The sequence below is a fragment of the Ascaphus truei genome, chromosome 17 (assembly GCF_040206685.1).
Source record: "Ascaphus truei isolate aAscTru1 chromosome 17, aAscTru1.hap1, whole genome shotgun sequence".
NCBI classification, from domain to species: Eukaryota; Metazoa; Chordata; class Amphibia; order Anura; family Ascaphidae; genus Ascaphus; species Ascaphus truei.
This window is the reverse complement of record NC_134499.1, coordinates 41,105,629-41,124,337: the sequence shown is the minus strand read 5'-3', so window position 1 is coordinate 41,124,337 and position 18,709 is coordinate 41,105,629. Positions and strand designations below refer to the sequence as shown.

General features: G+C 43.6%; 1 protein-coding gene across 1 annotated transcript in view; it reads right to left on the bottom strand.

The window, feature by feature from the left end:
* LOC142468388 (protein Wnt-7a-like) overlaps positions 1 to 18,254 on the bottom strand; it is a 36,961-nt gene extending 18,707 nt beyond the window's left edge. The window contains 3 exon segments of the mRNA XM_075574931.1: positions 397 to 668; positions 12,599 to 12,825; positions 17,192 to 18,254. Coding sequence (XP_075431046.1) covers positions 397 to 668; positions 12,599 to 12,825; positions 17,192 to 17,262 — 570 coding nt within the window. The 5' untranslated portion in view covers positions 17,263 to 18,254.
* Between the last annotated feature and the right edge of the window lie 455 nt (positions 18,255 to 18,709).

Below are 18,709 nucleotides of genomic sequence, written 5' to 3'. Positions count from 1 at the left end.
GTAAAGTGTTTCACCTCTAATTCTTATCCTGTACATGAACTTGCATTTGGGCATGCGATACCAGCTTAATTGAACAGGTCCCTATATATCAACGTCCCTGACTGTAAAACTGGAGCAAATAACTGCACTATATCAACCCAACCAAAAAAATCCATGGCATACTATGGGACTTTATTCTTTCATAAATCTGGTGCAATTTCTTTGCTCCAGTTTTCTATCTGGGAGAATTTGATCCATGACCCGCTATGCGCCAAATCAATCATTGTACATCTCGAGGGGGGGGGGCTACAATATCATTTTTTTGTTTGGCACACCTGGAGCAGAAGTTTTGCTCCACTTTTGTCTTGTCACCTAAACCCCCGGGACGCCATGAAGTGGTCAGGCGGAAATCCATACCTTGCGTCCAGCTTCGTTGTTGTGCAAATTCATAAGTGTCCTTGCGTTCTGCTTAATCTCCCTGGCATCCACAAACACTTTGGAAAACCCTATTCCGTATCGGATATCAGCAGAGCAGCCGCCCCATTTCCAGCCTTCTTCCTTGTGGAATTGTCCCTGTTTTTCTTTATCACAACCACAGTCGCTCATGTTCCCCTGAGTACAAGCGGCAGTGATTGCATGGGCTACTCCGGCAGCAATGATGGCGTACGTGAAGGCCGCTTCTCTACTGCCTGTAAAAGAAGAGGCTATATGTAAGGTGCAATACACAGGAAATACTATTCAAGTATCTACTTTGGGTTATGTGCCGCTCATCCGATGCGTATACAGCAAAAACGTATTTAGATCAACTCATTGGGCTAAATTTACAAACCAGTGCTACCCAAAATGGCACCTTCCAGCACGGCTTCGCGAATATAGACCTAATCACTTAAATCAGGCCTGCACAACTGCAGTCCCCGAGGGCTGCAAACAGGCCAGGTTTTCAGGATATCCCTACTTCAGCACAGCTGGCTCAATTAGTGGCTCAAGAAAGAAAGAAATTGTAAATATCAGTCAATGACTGAGCCACTAATTGAGCCAGCTGTGCTGAAGTAGGGATATCCTGAAAACCTGACCTGTTTGCGGCCCTCGAGGACTGGAGTTGTGCAGGCCTGACTTAAATTGTCTTATTGCGTAGCACTTCTCAGTCAATATGGCCCATTATCTAAGTGCAAGAGGCTTTTCAAAAGTGTTTCTCTTAACCAACGTAGCATGTAACACTAAAATAATCATGTCTTTATTTTTGCGCTCCACAATGCAATCAAAGACCGGTTGATACTCCCAGAGATCTATTTGGTTTTTATATTACAATCATTTGGGGTTATATAAACTAAAGTAGTCACTATGATTTCTTAAAAACCAAAGTACATATGGACATTTAACCTTTCACAGTATGGTGACTATATACAACAGGGACACGGTTTGGACACTGCCCCGTGCAGGATGGACTAGCCACTTCTATGTAAAGCAAACCCCAGTGTTAAAGTAATCCACATGTACACAAACCCCAGTGTTAAAGTAATCCACGTGTACACAAACCCCAGTGTTAAAGTAATCCCCATGTACACAAACCCCAGTGTTAAAGTAATCCACATGTACACAAACCCCAGTGTTAAAGTAATCCCCATGTACACAAACCCCAGTGTTAAAGTAATCCACATGTACACAAACCCCAGTGTTAAAGTAATCCACATGTACACAAACCCCAGTGTTAAAGTAATCCACATGTACACAAACCCCAGTGTTAAAGTAATCCACATGTACACAAACCCCAGTGTTAAAGTAATCCACATGTACACAAACCCCAGTGTTAAAGTAATCCACATGTACACAAACCCCAGTGTTAAAGTAATCCACATGTACACAAACCCCAGTGTTAAAGTAATCCACATGTACACAAACCCCAGTGTTAAAGTAATCCATATGTACACAAACCCCAGTGTTAAAGTAATCCCCATGTACACAAATATGTATCTTTCCAGTGTGATCGCCACGTGCATTCCACACATTATTTCATGTTATGCAATCCTTATTTGGAAAGCAGGGACATGTCTGCACCTCCTGTACAGTACACACCGTCTCCCGGTCCCTGCCAGGATAACTCTTACTCCTGTCTCAATATGGATATATGAGCAGGGCAGATTTAGTGAGAGAAAGACACGATTAAGCCCACGGCACGCTCCTTTTTGATCTATAGAATATTTTCTTTCACAAATCTGTCGGTATTTTTGCCTCCGTGCAAAACTGCAATAAATATTTGAGGAATTCCCTGCATTGTCTTCCCTGGGTGCCTGCTCAACTCCAGTCCTCAAGGGCCACCAACAGGTCAAAGGCTGAGCCACTGATTGAGTCACTGATTGCGCCACCTGTGCTGAAGCAGGGATATCCTGAAAGCCTGGCCTATTGGGGGGTCTTGAGGACTGGGGTGGAGAACCCCTCCCTTAGCCAAAAGCTGGCAGCAAAACATGTACTGAGTGCCAGGATTACCCTGCCTTAAATATCTGCATGAATATCTTCAGCCTTAGAACATAAAAGCATGCTGTGATATTGTTACTATGCAGAGTGTTCAAACATTGATGATATATTAGTTATACTCAACAAAACTAGTCATTGTGTGGAGTTCTCATATAGGGCTCAGTTAGTATGCCATCTAACTTATGGCAGAATGGTTCAATATCCACCCAAAACTGAACTCCCATTTCTGCTTTTATGCCTGATGGATGGACAAGTCACATGTTATTGTACACAAAGCTAAATAACCAACTCCAGTCCTCCAGACCCCCAAACAGGTCAGGTTTTAAGGAAATCCCTGCTTCAACACAGGTAGCTCAATGGGTGGCTCAGTCGAAGGCTGAGCCACTGAGTGAGCTACCTGTGCGGAAGCAGGGACTGATTGAGCCACCTTTGCTGAATCAGGGATATTCTGAAAACCTGACCTGTTGGGGGCTCTTGAGGACTGGAAATGAGCACCCTGCCTTAGATCAACTGTTGACTACAAAACAGTTTGAGCGACATCATTTTAATTTTGGTTTTGTGGACTATACAACTACTGATGTCTCTAAAAGGCATCAGAGACAGTTCTATTTAACAATGATATTAGGTACATACAGTATCTAGTTAGCATTAATTTCATAGTAATCAGTTTGGCGACTCTACTATTGAATCTATACTAGAGATTGAGTATGTGGACTTGTAATCCGTAGGATTTGTAATCCATTTTTGAAGGAATTCCCTAATGTATTGGAACTTTGCTAATTGTCTTTAGATGGCGAAGTTACAGTGTGTACACATTGTCTTTCTTGTCATGTCTAATGTAGCCTTGGTATATCAAAGCTCTCTCCAATGTTTGGACTTTGCCATCCCATTCTCACATCTCCTTCCCTCCTCGGAAGGATTCTCTTACGTCGTGTTTGCGATACAGGTTGTTACACTGTGATCTCACGTTATCTGCCATGGATTCGAATGGCAGCTAGGGCGCGTTCTATAGTGCCGGGCGCGTGCTACGCAGTGCGAGCGCGCGCAGATTTCTAGTTGGCTGACATTAGTCAGCCTTTCTATAGAAATGCCGCGCGCGCGCACGGCAGGGAGAGGGGAGCCGACAGACAGTGGCGAAGATGAAGAAATTCATCTTTTCGCGCCGCTGCCTGCGCTCAAATGTATGTATTGGTGTGTATGTGTGTATGTGTGCGTTTATGCGTGTATGCGTGTATGCGTGTATGCGTGTTTGTATGGATGTGTGTGGGGGGGGGGTAAATAATTGCACACAAAAAAAAATTATTAAACTTTTTTTTTAATTTAAAAAATCTTACTTACACTCCCCTTACACACATACACGCATATACACGCATATACACTTACCTGCCGCTCCTGGCTCTATATACACGGAAAGCATGCGGCACGTGCACGCGCGTTCGCATAGGAACGCACGGCCGCATGCTGTATAGAACGGCCCTAATGTGGGATTGTAGGGGGATAACCTGTATCTCACCGTTGTGAATCTTCCTGTATGTCCTCTTAAATATCTCCAGAAAATTAGCATGATATATATTGTATAATTATCAGTATATAGTTATTGTATTTAAGATTATGGAAATGGCAAAATATTTCATAAGATTCCTACAAAATTGTGAAACAATTCCAGAAAAGGGTGTGAGACTGTTTTGTGTTGTACATCACCTGGCACAGGTATTAAAGTTAGGGCTTCCGGATTGTGTCCCTACTGACTTATTCAGAGATTGTCTTTAGTACAGTAACCTGCTCTCGTGGAAGAAATACATGCTCTTTGCAAGGAAAGGTATAACATGCTATTCAACTGTGAATGATTTCAAACAAAGAGCTGCAAAAAAAAAACTTATTGTCCCTAAACCACCAAACTATATCCCCTGGACACAAATATGCTCATGCATAGCTGAATGAAAAATATCTCTCATTAGCATGTTATAAATGTGAACTAAAAAATAAAACATACAGTATACGTTTTTGAGCACAAAACCCTGGTTTTAAATTACTGATGTGTCTCTATGCCTTTTTGAAAATGACAGTAATTTAGAACACATGAAATAAAAAAGATATGAATTTAACATGTGCAATTTTTCTCCCGAAGTTCAAACCAGCACATTAGTGAGTTTTGTATTTGTTCAAAACTATTGTTCAATAGCTCCCACAATTTATGTAATCCGTTTTAACAATGACCTATTTTTAAAGGAATACTACTACAAAACTCATACTATTAAATCCTGGAAATTCAGTCTGTCATACATGACTGACGTATGCATATAATTATCACAGTGGAGAGCGGAGTATATACTGTACAGGCATACCCCGGTTTAAGGACACTCACTTTAAGTACACTCGCAAGTAAGTACATATCGCCCAATAGGCAAATGTCAGCTCACGCATGCGCCTGTCAGCACGTCCTGAACAGCAATACCGACTCCCTACCTGTACCGAAACTGTGCGCAAGCGGGGAGACTATAGAGCCTGTTACACATGCGTTATTTACATCAGTTATGCACGTATAGGACGATTGCAGTACAGTACATGCATCAATAAGTGGGAAAAAGGTAGTGCTTCACTTTAAGTACATTTTCGCTTTACATACATGCTCTGGTCCCATTGCGTACTTTAATGCGGGGTATGCCTGTATACAGTATATGCTCAACGCCTGATTTTTTATATGTTGTTCAATATACAGTTAAGAAGTGACCGTATCATGAATCTATAATATTGCCTTTCCTGTGAATTTGACACACAGGCCTCTCCAATATTTCTTATTTATTTATAAAATTGTTTTACCAGGAAGTAATACATTGAGAGCTACCTTTCATTTTCAACTATGCCCTGGGCACAGAGTTATGACAATACATGGTTACATTCAGTGAACAGAGGTTATATATTATATTTAAAGACATTGCATGGACAGTTACAGATAATATATGTTATAGGCGTATGTAACAGTCACAGACCAGATTAAAATGTGAGACAACTGACGTCTTGAAAGAACTTAGACTGGTGGCGTGAGGTGCACGGTAAGAGAAGGATGCGCGATCGGATCGCTATAAAAGCTTTCTTTCCTAAACTAGAGAAGTGGACTTACTGTTCATCTCTATTAAAATGAAATGAATGAGAGCAAAATATTCTTTAGCATCCCAGAAGATATCTTCATAGATAGATATGAAGATACCATGCAGCAAGCTTAAGCCTATAGGGCAACCATGTTGAATGGTTTTGAAGCAAAAGGTAGCACTGTGTGCTCATTTGCATGTCATTTCCCAGAATCCCTTGCTGCAGTGGAAGCACTCTATGCTGGGTGATAATGGGGAAAGGCGGGGTTGCAGACCTGTCCAAGACATGCAGATGAGCATACAGTAATATTTCCATTTGCTATATGCTTTGCTGTAGAGGGTTTTTGTCACTTTTTTACCTACCATAACTTATATATATATATATACATACATACATACATACACAGCCTTAGCAAAACTATTTTGTTTTTTGTTTGATAGATAGATAGATAGATAGATAGATAGATAGATAGATAGATAGATAGATAGATAGATAGATAGATAGATAGATAGATAGATAGATAGATAGATAGATAGAAGAGTCGTCAAAAGGCTCCATTGGGATGCTGTAACGTTGAGCTAAAAAATACACATTTATTGCACCATTTGGTGTGCCGCCTTTTTTAACCCTTCTATATAGTACAGTTTGGTACGTTACCAGCAGCACCCGCTCCAATCTTTTGGATTATATTGTGTGTCCTGATATATATATACACACATATAGCAGGGGTGGGGGATTAGAGATCAGTGGTAGTTGGGGGAGGGATATATATATCAGGACACACAATATAATCCAAAAGATTGGAGCGGGTGCTGCTGGTAACGTACCAAACATAAAAAAAGGCGTAATTTAAATGCCTTGGGGAAGGGTGTGGGGCCTCTGAACCGCCGTCCCACCCCATTAGAAAATCTTGCGCCCCCCCACGACTGCAGAAAAGCCGCGTATTTGGGCACACATTCTGCAGTACATTAATGCTCTGGGAAATACTGAACTGTCTTTACCAATGAGATGCTGAAAAAACAATGGGTGGACAGTAAGGCCAAGAGAATAGGAGAAGGCCGACCTGACCCCTGCACGTGACCCGGATGGAGGAGCGGGTCAGCTCAGTCTTCTCCCTCTCAGAGGTTGTGGGACCACCTGGCCCTGTGGGCTCGGGGGATTCCAAGAGACCTGGTAAGTGACAGCACAGGACACTATATATCAATCTCATGAAAACATGTCACTTAAGATACATCCTTGAACATTCAAACACATATGACTGCCTTATTTGCAGTGCGCTCACACATACAGGTGAGGAGTATCGAGATAATAACCTATGTGACATGCTTACACGTGTGCCCCCATAAGACCTGTGTCCCTCAAATCATGGTCCTGGATAAATGCGTTCCAGGCTTATGTTAGCCATAGCAATCATGTTAGCAATAACACTTTCCAGCTACGTTATGTCACTTATTGCCCAGGACATACGTGAAAATTAGACTTCACTCTAAATGTTAAAGCGAAACAAGAAGGCGTATAAACCACAGCCGGCTTCCTCTCTCATTCATGTGAATAAAGGGCAATCGTGTGTCAATCAGGCCCTCTATAGACTCTACTACTAATAAGCTAAATAATTAAAGAGACATGTTTAAAAATGGCTGTTTGGTCTAAGCCTGCACAACACGCGGCCCGCGGCGGCTTTCCGCTCTCCCCCTCCCTCCCGAGTCCGCTCTCCCCCTCCCTCCCAAGTCCGCTCTCCCCCTCCCTCCCGAGTCTGCTCTCCCCCTCCGCCTCCCTCCCGAGTCCGCTCTCCCCCTCCCTCCCGAGTCTGCTCTCCCCCTCCCTCCCGAGTCCGCTCTCCGCCTCCCTCCCGAGTCCGCTCTCCGCCTCCCTCCCGAGTCCGCTCTCCGCCTCCCTCCCGAGTCCGCTCTCCCCCTCCCTCCCGAGTCCGCTCTCCCCCTCCCTCCCGAGTCCACTGCTCCCCGGCCATCACCATTTGCTGCTCCCCGTCCATCACCCATTAAAAGCGATATGGATATAGAGGCTGCAGCCCATTATAAGTGGCCCATTATAAGTGGCCCATTATAAGTGGCCCATTATAAGTGGCAGGACTACTGAACAACTCAAGTTTAAAATGAAGTTCAAAAGAAGTGAGGAAGAAGTGGACACCCCCATCTGGCCCTGATTCCTGCATTTGAACTACGCTGGAAAGGAGGAAATCATCTATACCAGACTGCATCATTACTGCTGTGATGCTGCCTTTACCATTTATATTTGCTGTGACTTCACTTCTTCTCAAATGATGCACTTCTTTCTACCAGCCTCAGTATGTCTCAAACTCTATTCATATATCTCCATCTCTCCTTCCTTCCCCACTTCTCAGTTCACATGAACTCCTTTCTTACCTGCGTCCTCTGACACTGCACAGCTATATCCCCTGCACTAAAAAACACCCCTACAAATCATCCTCACACATCCTCTCTATCCATGCTTCTCCTCCTTGCTTCGGGGGATATCTCTCCCAATCCTGGTCCCTGCCTTATTCCTACATGCACTCGTCCTCGCCTGCCAATTGCAACCTCTATTCCTTCTGCATCCCCTGCCACCCTCCCTCCTCTCTCCCTTTCTCCTGTGCCCTTTGGAATGCTCGCTCCCTTTCTAACAAGTTCCTCTCTGTACATGACTTTTTTCTCTGTCACTCTCTGCTCCTATTTGCTATAACTGAGACCTGGCTCACTCAGTCTGACTCTGCGCTGGAAGCTGCCCTCTCCAATGGTGGCCTTTCCTTCTCCCACACTCCGCGCACTGATGGCAGGGGTGGAGGCGTGGGGCTCCTGCTCTCCCCCCTCTGCCGTTACTGAACCCTTCCTATTCCTCCATCTCTTGCTTTTCCCTCCTTTGAGGCTCACACTGTCCAGATCTTCTCTCCTCTCCCTGTCCATGTGGCAGTCATCTATCGCCCACCTACCTCTACTCATCCCCTTTCTGCCTTTCTCTCTCACTTTGAATCCTGGCTCTCTTTCTTTCTCTCCTCAGACTCCCCTGTTATTCTCCTTGGGGACTTCAATTGCCACATTGATGACCCCTCTCTCCCTTGGGCTTCCCGCTTTCTCTCTCTAACCTCTTCTTTTGGCCTTCAACAGTGGACTGCAGCCAGCACCCACAAGGATGGCCACTACTTAGACCTGGTTTTCACTAAAAACTTCTCTCTCTCCGATTTCTCCATTTCCCCTTTTCCTCTCTCTGACCATCATCTCATCTCATTCTCTCTATCTCGCTTCTCCCCTTCTCCACCTCCATCTACCCCCCGCTTCTGCAGAAACCTGCGCTCTATTCACCTACCTGACTTTGAGTCCACTTTAAGCTCCTCCCTCTCCTCTCTAAGCTCTGCTACAGACCCTGACAACCTGGTCAGGAACTACAACTCTGTCTTGTCCTCGTCTCTTGATCTACATGCCCCGCTTTCTCTCTGCCGCCCTCGCCCTTCTAACTCTAGACCCTGGCTAAATTCCCACACGCACATGCTGCGTTCCTCCACTCGTTCCTCTGAACGCCTCTGGAGGAAGTCTCACACTCTCGCAGACTTCCTTCACTACAAATTTATGCTATCCTGTTTCAACTCTGCCCTCTCGCAAGCTAAACAAGCCTACTTTTCTGCACTAATCAACATGCACAAGTCTAACCCACGCCGACTGTTCTCTGTCTTTGATACTCTACTCAAACCACCCTCAGCTGCCTCTCCTTCCTCCATCTCCGCTCAGGACTTTGCTGACTATTTTAAGGAAAAGGTGGAATCCAAACGTCAGAACATCCCATCTGTTTCTTCCTCCCATCCTACACCTCTTCCTAACTCTCCTCCTGCCTTCCTTGACTCTTTTTCCACTGTCTCAGAGGAGGATGTGTCGCTGTTGATTGCCTCTTCTCCCTCTACCACTTGCCCTCTTGATCCCATTCCCTCCCATCTTCTAAAACCTCTTGCTCCTACTATAATCCCTACGCTCACACACATTTTTAACTCCTCCCTCTGCTCTGGAACTTTTAAAATCCTCCTTCAAACATGCAACAGTCATACCATTACTCAAAAACAGCAAGCTTGACCCTACCTGTCTTTCTAACTATCGACCTGTCTCCCTCCTGCCTTTTGCCTCTAAACTCCTTGAACGTCTTGTATTCTCTCGCTTGCTCCATTTTCTCAACACCTATTCTCTCCTAGACCCTCTACAATCTGGCTTCCGCACTGCTCACTCCACGGAAACAGCCCTCACTAAAATAACTGATGACCTCCATGCTGCCAAAGACAGAGGTCATTACACTCTGCTCATATTACTCGACCTCTCTGCAGCATTTGACACCGTGGACCACCCTCTTCGCCTTCATATTCTGCATACTCTTGGTATTCGGAACACAGCTCTATCCTGGATCTCATCCTACCTCTCCCATCGTACTTTCAGTGTCTCTTCTGCTAACACCTCCTCCTCCTCTATTGATCTCTCTGTGGGGGTACCCCAGGGCTCTGTCCTGGGACCTCTTCTCTTTTCTCTATACACACTCTCTCTAGGTGACCTAATAACATCTTTTGGGTTTAAATATCACCTCTATGCTGACGACACACAAATATACTTTTCAACACCCGACCTTACACCTGCTGTACAAACCAAAGTTTCTGAATGTCTCTCTGCTATATCCTCCTGGATGGCACTCCGCCACCTTAAACTCAACATGGCTAAATCAGAGCTCCTCATACTTCCTCCCAAACCTGGCCCTACTACCTCCTTCCACATTACTGTTGGAACTACGATCAGCCCAAGCACGCTGCCTAGGGGTCACACTCGACTCCTCTCTCACATTCGCCCCTCACATTCAAAACATTTCTAAAACTTGTCACTTTTTCCTCCGAAATATAACAAAGATACGCCCTTTCCTCTGTTGCTCGAATGCTAAAACTCTGACTCAGGCCCTCATTCTCTCCCGTCTTGATTACTGTAACCTCCTGCTGTCCGGCCTTCCTGCCTCTCACCTGCCTCACCTACAATCTATCCTAAATGCTGCTGCCAGAATCACTCTACTCTTTTCTAGATCTGTCTCAGCATCTCCCCTCATGAAATCCCTCTCCTGGCTTCCGATCAAATCCCGTATCTCACACTCCATTTTTCTCCTCACTTTTAAAGCTCTACACTCTTCTGCCCCTCCTTACATCTCAGCCCTAATTTCTCGCTATGCACCATCTCGACTCTTGCGTTCTGCTCAAGGATGTCTTCTTTCTACCCCCTTTGTATCTAAAGCCCTCTCCCGCCTTAAACCTTTTTCACTGACTGCCCCACACCTCTGGAATGCCCTGCCCCTCAATACCCGACTTGCATCCTCTCTATCCACCTTTAAGACCCACCTTAAGACACACTTGCTTAAAGAAGCATATGAATAGCACTGTGGATATTCTGAACACATGATACATAAAGCCTGGCCCCCTGCAGACGCACTTACCAGAACTCCCTCCTACTGTCTCTGTACGTTCTTCCCACCTAACAATTAGACTGTAAGCTCCTCGGGGCAGGGACTCCTCTTCCTTAATGTTACTTTTATGTCTGAAGCACTTATTCCCATGATCTCTTATTTATATTATCTGTTATTTATTTGATTACCACATGTATTACTACTGTGAAGCGCTATGTACATTAATGGCGCTATATAAATAAAGACATACAATACATTACAATCTACCAAAGTCTCCCAGGTGCACATGTGGGAAAAATCTGGTGCAAAAACTGCACCACATTAATTAACAAAAATAATCCCAGTGGAGTTTTTGCCCTGATAAATTTGGGGTGGTTATTTGGCTCCTCTTTTGCAGCCCTTTCATGCATCAGCCCCTACAGCATTTATCAAGGTTAATGGGGTGCAATTCTGGAGCACAAGATATTATACTGTATGCATGAAATATAAAAGTCCCGTTGGAATCAGTAGGATATGTTTTCCTTGATACATTACAGACTTTTATATCTTTTGTATTAGACAAATACACTGTACAAACAGAAAGGTTTTCTAGACTTGCAAAGCGGCCCATTCAAGTCCTCTATAATTTAAAAAGTATATGTTTTATAACATTATGGGATTCATTCATCAATGGCTCCTGGCTGCAAAACTCGTGCAAAACTGGACGTATATAAGAAAATACAATTAAAAGCCGTGCATATTTAACTAGAGATGTTCGAATGAGTTGAAATTAGCCTCGTGGGTTAATATTCTACATGTTCAAAAGAATATTTTAAAAAAACTAGCAAATCTTTCAGATTTGTGTTTTTTTTAATTCTTTTGAAAGTTTGAAAATGAACCAACAATTTCAAGGTCAAAAAGTTACTGAAATTGATCAAATTTGCTGAGATAGTACTGTATATTTGCTTTTTTTTTCATGGAGGAGAAGGTTGCCCACATATTTTTTAAACTCTTGAATTATTCATTTTGGGATTTTTTATTTATTTATTTTTTTGCACTCTTAAAAATATTCTAGAAACAAAAGAAGAAAATAAATGACAGTTAACAAAAAACATTAGCAGCAGTTATTTGTTTTGTTTTTTTAGACTCCAGTGATTTTGTGGGTATTTAATAATGTTAAATGTTGGTATTTTCGTGTTAAATTGGAATTGGGCCAAAAATTCACCCATCTTGAAAATAATAACACATAGGAATTATCACAGAATAATATGTCATTGATTTAAATGATTTTCCGTGATAAATTTGTAGCCCAGAATGTTTGATAGCTGAACTTGTGCAATTCTTCTGCACTGGTTTTGCATCTGGGAGACTTTAGTACAGGGGTGGCCAACTCCAGTCTTCAAGGGCCACCAACAGGTCAGGTTTTAAGGATATCCCTGCTTCAGCACAGGTGCCTCAATCAGTGGCTCAGTCAATGACCTGTGCTGAAGCAGGAATATCCTTAAACCTGACCAGTTGGTGACCCTTGAGGGCTCGAGTTGGCCACTCCTGCATTAGCAGATAACACCCTTATTGTTCAATACTGGAATCCATCATTATAAGGGGTTTCAGGCCGTAACCTTGCAGGATCAAATCATTGGTAACATACCCACTTTCAGCTCTTTTCCAAACACTGTTCTTTCTCCCAGGGCGGAGCAGTTCCACCGTCCATGTCTGAACTGAAACTGACACTCGTTCACTCCCATCTGAGCGCCTTCTCCGATCACAATGATAGCATCAGGTCTGCTTTGACAGATAGCCCTCTGTCTAGGAGCCAAACCTGGAATCTTGTTACAGATTATACTGGCCCCTAGAGCCACCACGGAAGAAAATCCTCTATTATAAGAGACAAAGATAAAGAGGGAGAAAAGAGAAATCAGTACAGAGAACTGCCCGTCCCAAGGAGAAACTAATCACATATTTTAAACTGTAACCAGTCCCGGAGTATATTAACAAGTGTGCTCAGTGGTTAAGGTGTAGGGGTTGTAGCGCAGGGATGGGCAACTCCAGTCCTCAAGGGCCACCAACAGATCAGGTTTTCAGGATATCCCTGCTTCAGCACAGGTGGCTCAATGAAGTGGCTCAGTCACTGACTCAACCACCTGCGCTGAAAGAGGGATATCCTGAAAACCTGACCTGTTGGTGGCCCTTGAGGACTGGATTTGCCCACCCCTGTACACTAGCAGGTACCAAGTACAGTACCACTACTTTCTTTCCACAGTCAGGACACTACTACTATATTGTATATTAACAAACGTATTATTCAACTTCTTTAAATAAAAAGGAATCGCTTCAAAATAAAATCCGTCCATCTTCCTGTTTCGCAGATCAGCATCTTTATAAAATACAGTCTCAAAAACGTTTACAGCATTTTTTGCAGCGGGAGAGTCTGGTGAATGACCCCCTGCTACTATAAAGGAAAGCAACATTTAGGGGCGTTCACTTTACGCACAGAAATCACACACTGGGGTCAATTTGCTAAACTTCCGGCTGCGAAATTCGGGGGAAAACCAGTGCAAAGAACAGCGATATTCAAGGAAAAGGAATCCCAGGGAAAGTAACGGGAGTTTCTACTTTGCTGAATCTGGTGCAATTCTTTTGCGCAGACTTTGCCGCAGTTTTGCACCTGGGAGACGGTTGGTAAATAACCCCGGTTATATCGCGCTTGTGAGCGTGTATGTGCTAACCTTTCTTATCCAATTGTGCGCCAGCAGCATCAAACATGGTTTTGGTGAGGGGTGTTGGTGCAAGTGAATAGGACGCGCACGACGTAGAGATGTAAACGGTATTTACTTATAAACCGTATCTGGGCGACAAAGACATAGTGGAACCTACGTCAAACTCGATTTAAAAAGCCAACAATGCGTCATATACATGAAGTCACGTAACGACCTTCCCACGTAGGACGCCCAGTTTATAAAGGTTTGTACTTCTTTTTAAAACGAACATTTTGATACGATCGGAGTGCAGTGCCCCAAATGTATCAAAGAAAAAAATCCTATTGATTTCAATGTTTTTTTTCTCTATGATACATATGGTGCATTATTTTAGCCCCAGAACGGCACTTTCCCTTGAAACATTGGAGCCTACAGTACTAAAATTATATTTTATATTTTTTTGTGTGTCAAAAAGCTATAAAAGTAATACTAACCTTCATAATAGGTGCGTCACACGTAGGGACGCTTCCTACATATAACGCATCATTAGTTTGAAAATATTTTTGCTGCGTCACATCATGTTGAATACCCGATTGATACAATTTAAATGAAAAGAAAATTACGTGTATTTTTGTATTTAGAACTAGTGTCAGTAAATATCAATAGCACACACAAGCGCAAATTAAAATAACATTTCCAGGCACTAATATTGGGCAAAAAGAAAGAAACGTTGGCAGCGCTTAGTACACAGGCCTATAGACCAGCGGTGGGCAACTCCAGTCCTCAAGTGCCACCAACAGGTCAGGTTTTCAGGATATCCCTGCTTCCGTACAGGTGGCTCAGTTTTCGACTGCACTTTCTGTGCTGAAGCAGGGATATCCTGAAAACCTGACCTGTTGGTGGCCCTTGAGGACTGAAGTTGCCCACCACTGCTGTAGTCCCTTTTAGGGGTTATCAACATCTACCGGCTGCCAAATCAGGGCTAACCTGGTGCAAAACACAGCCCTGGATTTTGTCAAACAAGAAAATTGGTTTCAATAGGAATTCCTAAATGTGGTTGAGTTTATTCGTCCACGTTTTGGAGATAAATAATCCGCTATATACTAAACTCTCCCAGCGGCAAATCTGGGGGCAAACTAGTGTAGTACAATTGCCCCAGAAACTCCAATTGGGATTCCTGATCATTGATAAACTAGGGTGCAGTTTATTTTATAGTGCCCCTGTGGGTTTTCTTTTAACCCTTTCACTGCGTCATGCAATGCTTGGCTTCCATCAGTGAAGGGGTCAAATGGGTATACACCTATTCGTCACTATATGACTATTACCCCTACAATGTTGTATATTTGTCCAGCAAATACAGAAGCAACTTTTCAGTAGCAGTAGCAGTTTGTAATGAAATCTTTTGCCCTCCCACATGTACCTCATAATAATAGACAAATGACGTTGAAAGGAAAGATTGTGTCAATTTCGTGGGCATCTGAACCTCGCCTTTTCCCTATCACTCTTTCTTTTTTGCTATAATTATACCACAGATAAAGAGCTCGTGGGCTCATGCCAAATCGTGACCAAACTTCCTGACTCATAAATGAAAGAGCGTCCATCACAAGGGTGCAGCCTCTGAGAGGCTGCTCAGGGCACAGGGACCTCCAACAGGACAATTCACAGTACAAACCAAGATATTTGGGAACCGCAGTATGTACATATATCTAAAGGAATGATGAACAAGGGCTCTCAGCTGCAAAGCTGGGACAAAAACAGCATCAGATTCATGTAAAGAATCACATTGCTTATTATAAGCTTCTCTCTTAATGAAAAAATTATACATAAACAGTAGATATTGTGCTGTTTATTGATTTAATTTTGCTGCTGAAATACTTTAATACACTGGGGGGCAACTTCGGTCCTCAATCGCCACCAACAGGTCAGGTTTTCAGAATATTCCTGCTTCAGCACAGGTGGCTCTGTCATTGGCTGAGCCATCTGTGCTGAAGCAGGGCTATCCTGAAAACCTGACCTGCTGGTGGCCCTTGAGGACTAGAGTTGCCCAGCCCTTCTTTAATACCTAGCATCCCTCTATCATAGCAAGGAATAATGTATGTTCCTTAATACACAGGAGGCGTTGATTTTTCAAAGTCTCCAGAAAGCAAAAAGTAACAGTACAATGAACACAACACAGAAACACATAGTGATACCTCTGTTTTGTAGTCAAAAGACTTTGGGGTCTTTTAGCTGCAAAACTGATTTAAACGTGTGGATGTATAGCAGCAGGTTTCTTGCTGTGACAGATCCTGAGCAGGGAAAGTTCCCACCATGTCAGACTGACAGCCATGCATCACCTTTCCACACTGTACTATAATATGTGCACTTTGTAAGGAAACTGCTCAGATAGGTCAGAGTCATGCAAATGATGGTGAAAGGCAGGATGAAAATACCTCAGAATATAGTCCAAGTTCCCTTCATAGATATGTATCCTCCTCAGTCCTAACCCTTACAATACTGCAATGCCTTCCACTGCACATTAGGAAATCAAGTATCTCATCACTAAACCCATTCATAGCTAATGTCAGTGAAACCCTGCTGTGTAAGCCACTGGTTTGTAAAAGCGTTTTGGGGTTTGTTCTAGAAATAAAGCAGTGGGAGCTTCTGTGGGGTTATGGGTCTGTGCAGAGAAGTATAGGTTTTCCTTATCGATCTGGGAACTTGGTCTCAGAAGCTTTCATTCAGCCCATGCATTTATGTCATTGATTAACAGAGAAAGCAGCATAGTGGTCACACCATGGAACCTGCTGTTTGTTTTAATATAATGGGGAAAGACCTTGACTGATCTGCTGTGCAAGGTGCTCACTGAGGGGAAAAGTGATGATATATATCATCTAGTACATTCCCCTCATATCATGTGGATGTATTATTATTATTATTATTAAAATAATAATAATAAAATATATACACATACAAAAAATATACAGATATACCAATGTGACCAAAATATAACACACACTCACACTCACACTCACTGACTCCTGATGCTGAAGGGTAGCTCAGTGGCATTGAAGTGGGTGAGCCCGGTATCGATACACAGTATCAGCACTTTTGGTAACTTTGTACAAGTCACTTTATTCGCTGTGCCTCAGGGTGACCAAACTAGATTAATTGTACAGGGTCTGCAAAGTGCTATCTACAGCAAAATATCATTATATACAGATGTGATCAGAATGACATATATAACACGTGCACATATCTATTAGTACAGCCATATACTCTATAATATGGAGATTATATATATAACATAAACATGACATAAATATATATGACCAAATCTGTTTTCTGACTTACTCTGCCTTCAGATCCTGTGTATCTTTCACATTACCTGTATACAGCCCAATTAATGAAATCCTTATTAAAACAACACCATCAACTGTTCTCCTAAAGTGCAGGAGAAAGGGATGAATGCGCCATCACATTGCTGTCAGGACTAGGAGCAGTAGCAGCAGGGAGCAGCAGCAGGGAGCAGCAGCAGGGAGCAGGCACTGTGCTACTGTACTTACCCTATTTTAATATACACAATCCCCAGGCTGAGAAAGATATGGAAAATCCAACGCCTGGTCTTCTTGTTCATATTCCTCGCTTGCTGGTCTTCAGGTTAGATACACAGGTGTTGGGGACCGTCCCTGGCTCGCAGGCAGATTGGGGGGTTTCTATCTAGTCCTCCCAGGCAGAAGAGCTCCAGGTCAAGGTATTACAGACAAAACACAGCAAACCAAACCCCCTTTGTGGGATCTGCGCCACCCTGATCAGGCAGTGTGTGTCTGTGACTCCCAAGGGAGGAAAGCCATGTCCAGCTCCCCCTCCCAGCCCCCCACCCTGCCTCTTCTTCTTGGTGAGGGGGTTATTTGGGTATTTGTATGCGTGTCACACGTTAAGTGTAGCGATGTGAATGTATGGGCAGAGCCTGGGCAGCAGCGCTAAGTGACCGGCAGCAGCGCTAAGTGACCGGCAGCAGCGGGGGCATCAGCATTATTCAGCTTCATTGCGCGCTGTCTTGTCCCAGTGTCTTCTCTGTAACTTGGGCGGGGAATTGGGGTGGGAAGGAAAATAAAGTGTGTCCCAGAAGAAGAGAAACAGAACAGATCGCAGCATTCACCTGTTCCCCGAGCAGAGGGGGGTGCAGCATGGCTCTGGCTGCAGGGACCAGTCCCATATATACAGTCTCTATACAGTCCCCATACCGTATCACTCTGAATGGCAATGGGCAAGAAATAGTCTCTTCATTTGCCAGCAGTCAGACACGTCCTGTGTAATGTGCAGGTATATAGGGTTGCCAGATATTGCAGGGGTGACTGGAGCATTTAGATGCTGTTTCCTTTGCACACTCACCTGCTACCTGTGCCCAATATGTTTAGTACTTTCTCATTTCCCCCTGCATGGCTGGGTCCCTTTTTGTTTGTTTTTAGTTCCCACCCTTTGCTCCCTATCAGTGATGAAGGTCTGGAGTTTGATGTTTGGATGCTTTTCCTGTTTTGTTCATTATTATGGACAAAACTACATGGGGGCTGGTTTATCTGTTTACCGCCCTGCTATAACGCCCCTCCCTCTGTATAGCCTCCCTGGCTTTGTGACTTCTTTCCCTTTATACTTTTCTATGGCTTCCCCCTAGATCCAGGTCAGGATTAACACATGATGGTCACACAGGATTCTATCACAGCCCCCCTGCTGCACCCCTGAAGGCAGTGACAGGATATGAGAGCCAGGGATAGGCTGATGTGACCTGGCTCCTACCTGCCCAGCCCTATATAGATCCTATCACCATGTATTAAAGAAAGGCTAGACTATCAGACAGCACCCTCAATGAAAAAGCCCATTGTTGTCTAAACCAGTTGCCTCTTTCCACTTATTCTTGATTGATTTATTTAAAGACCAAAGGACATTTAAACATTCACCAACCTGCACCAAGTGTTCTGCTACAGTAGATGTCTCAGTGACGTTTGTATTCGCTATCACTGTATCTTAATACAGGGTTACATGGATAGCAGAACACTTTATGGAGTACATGGAGATAAGTGAGC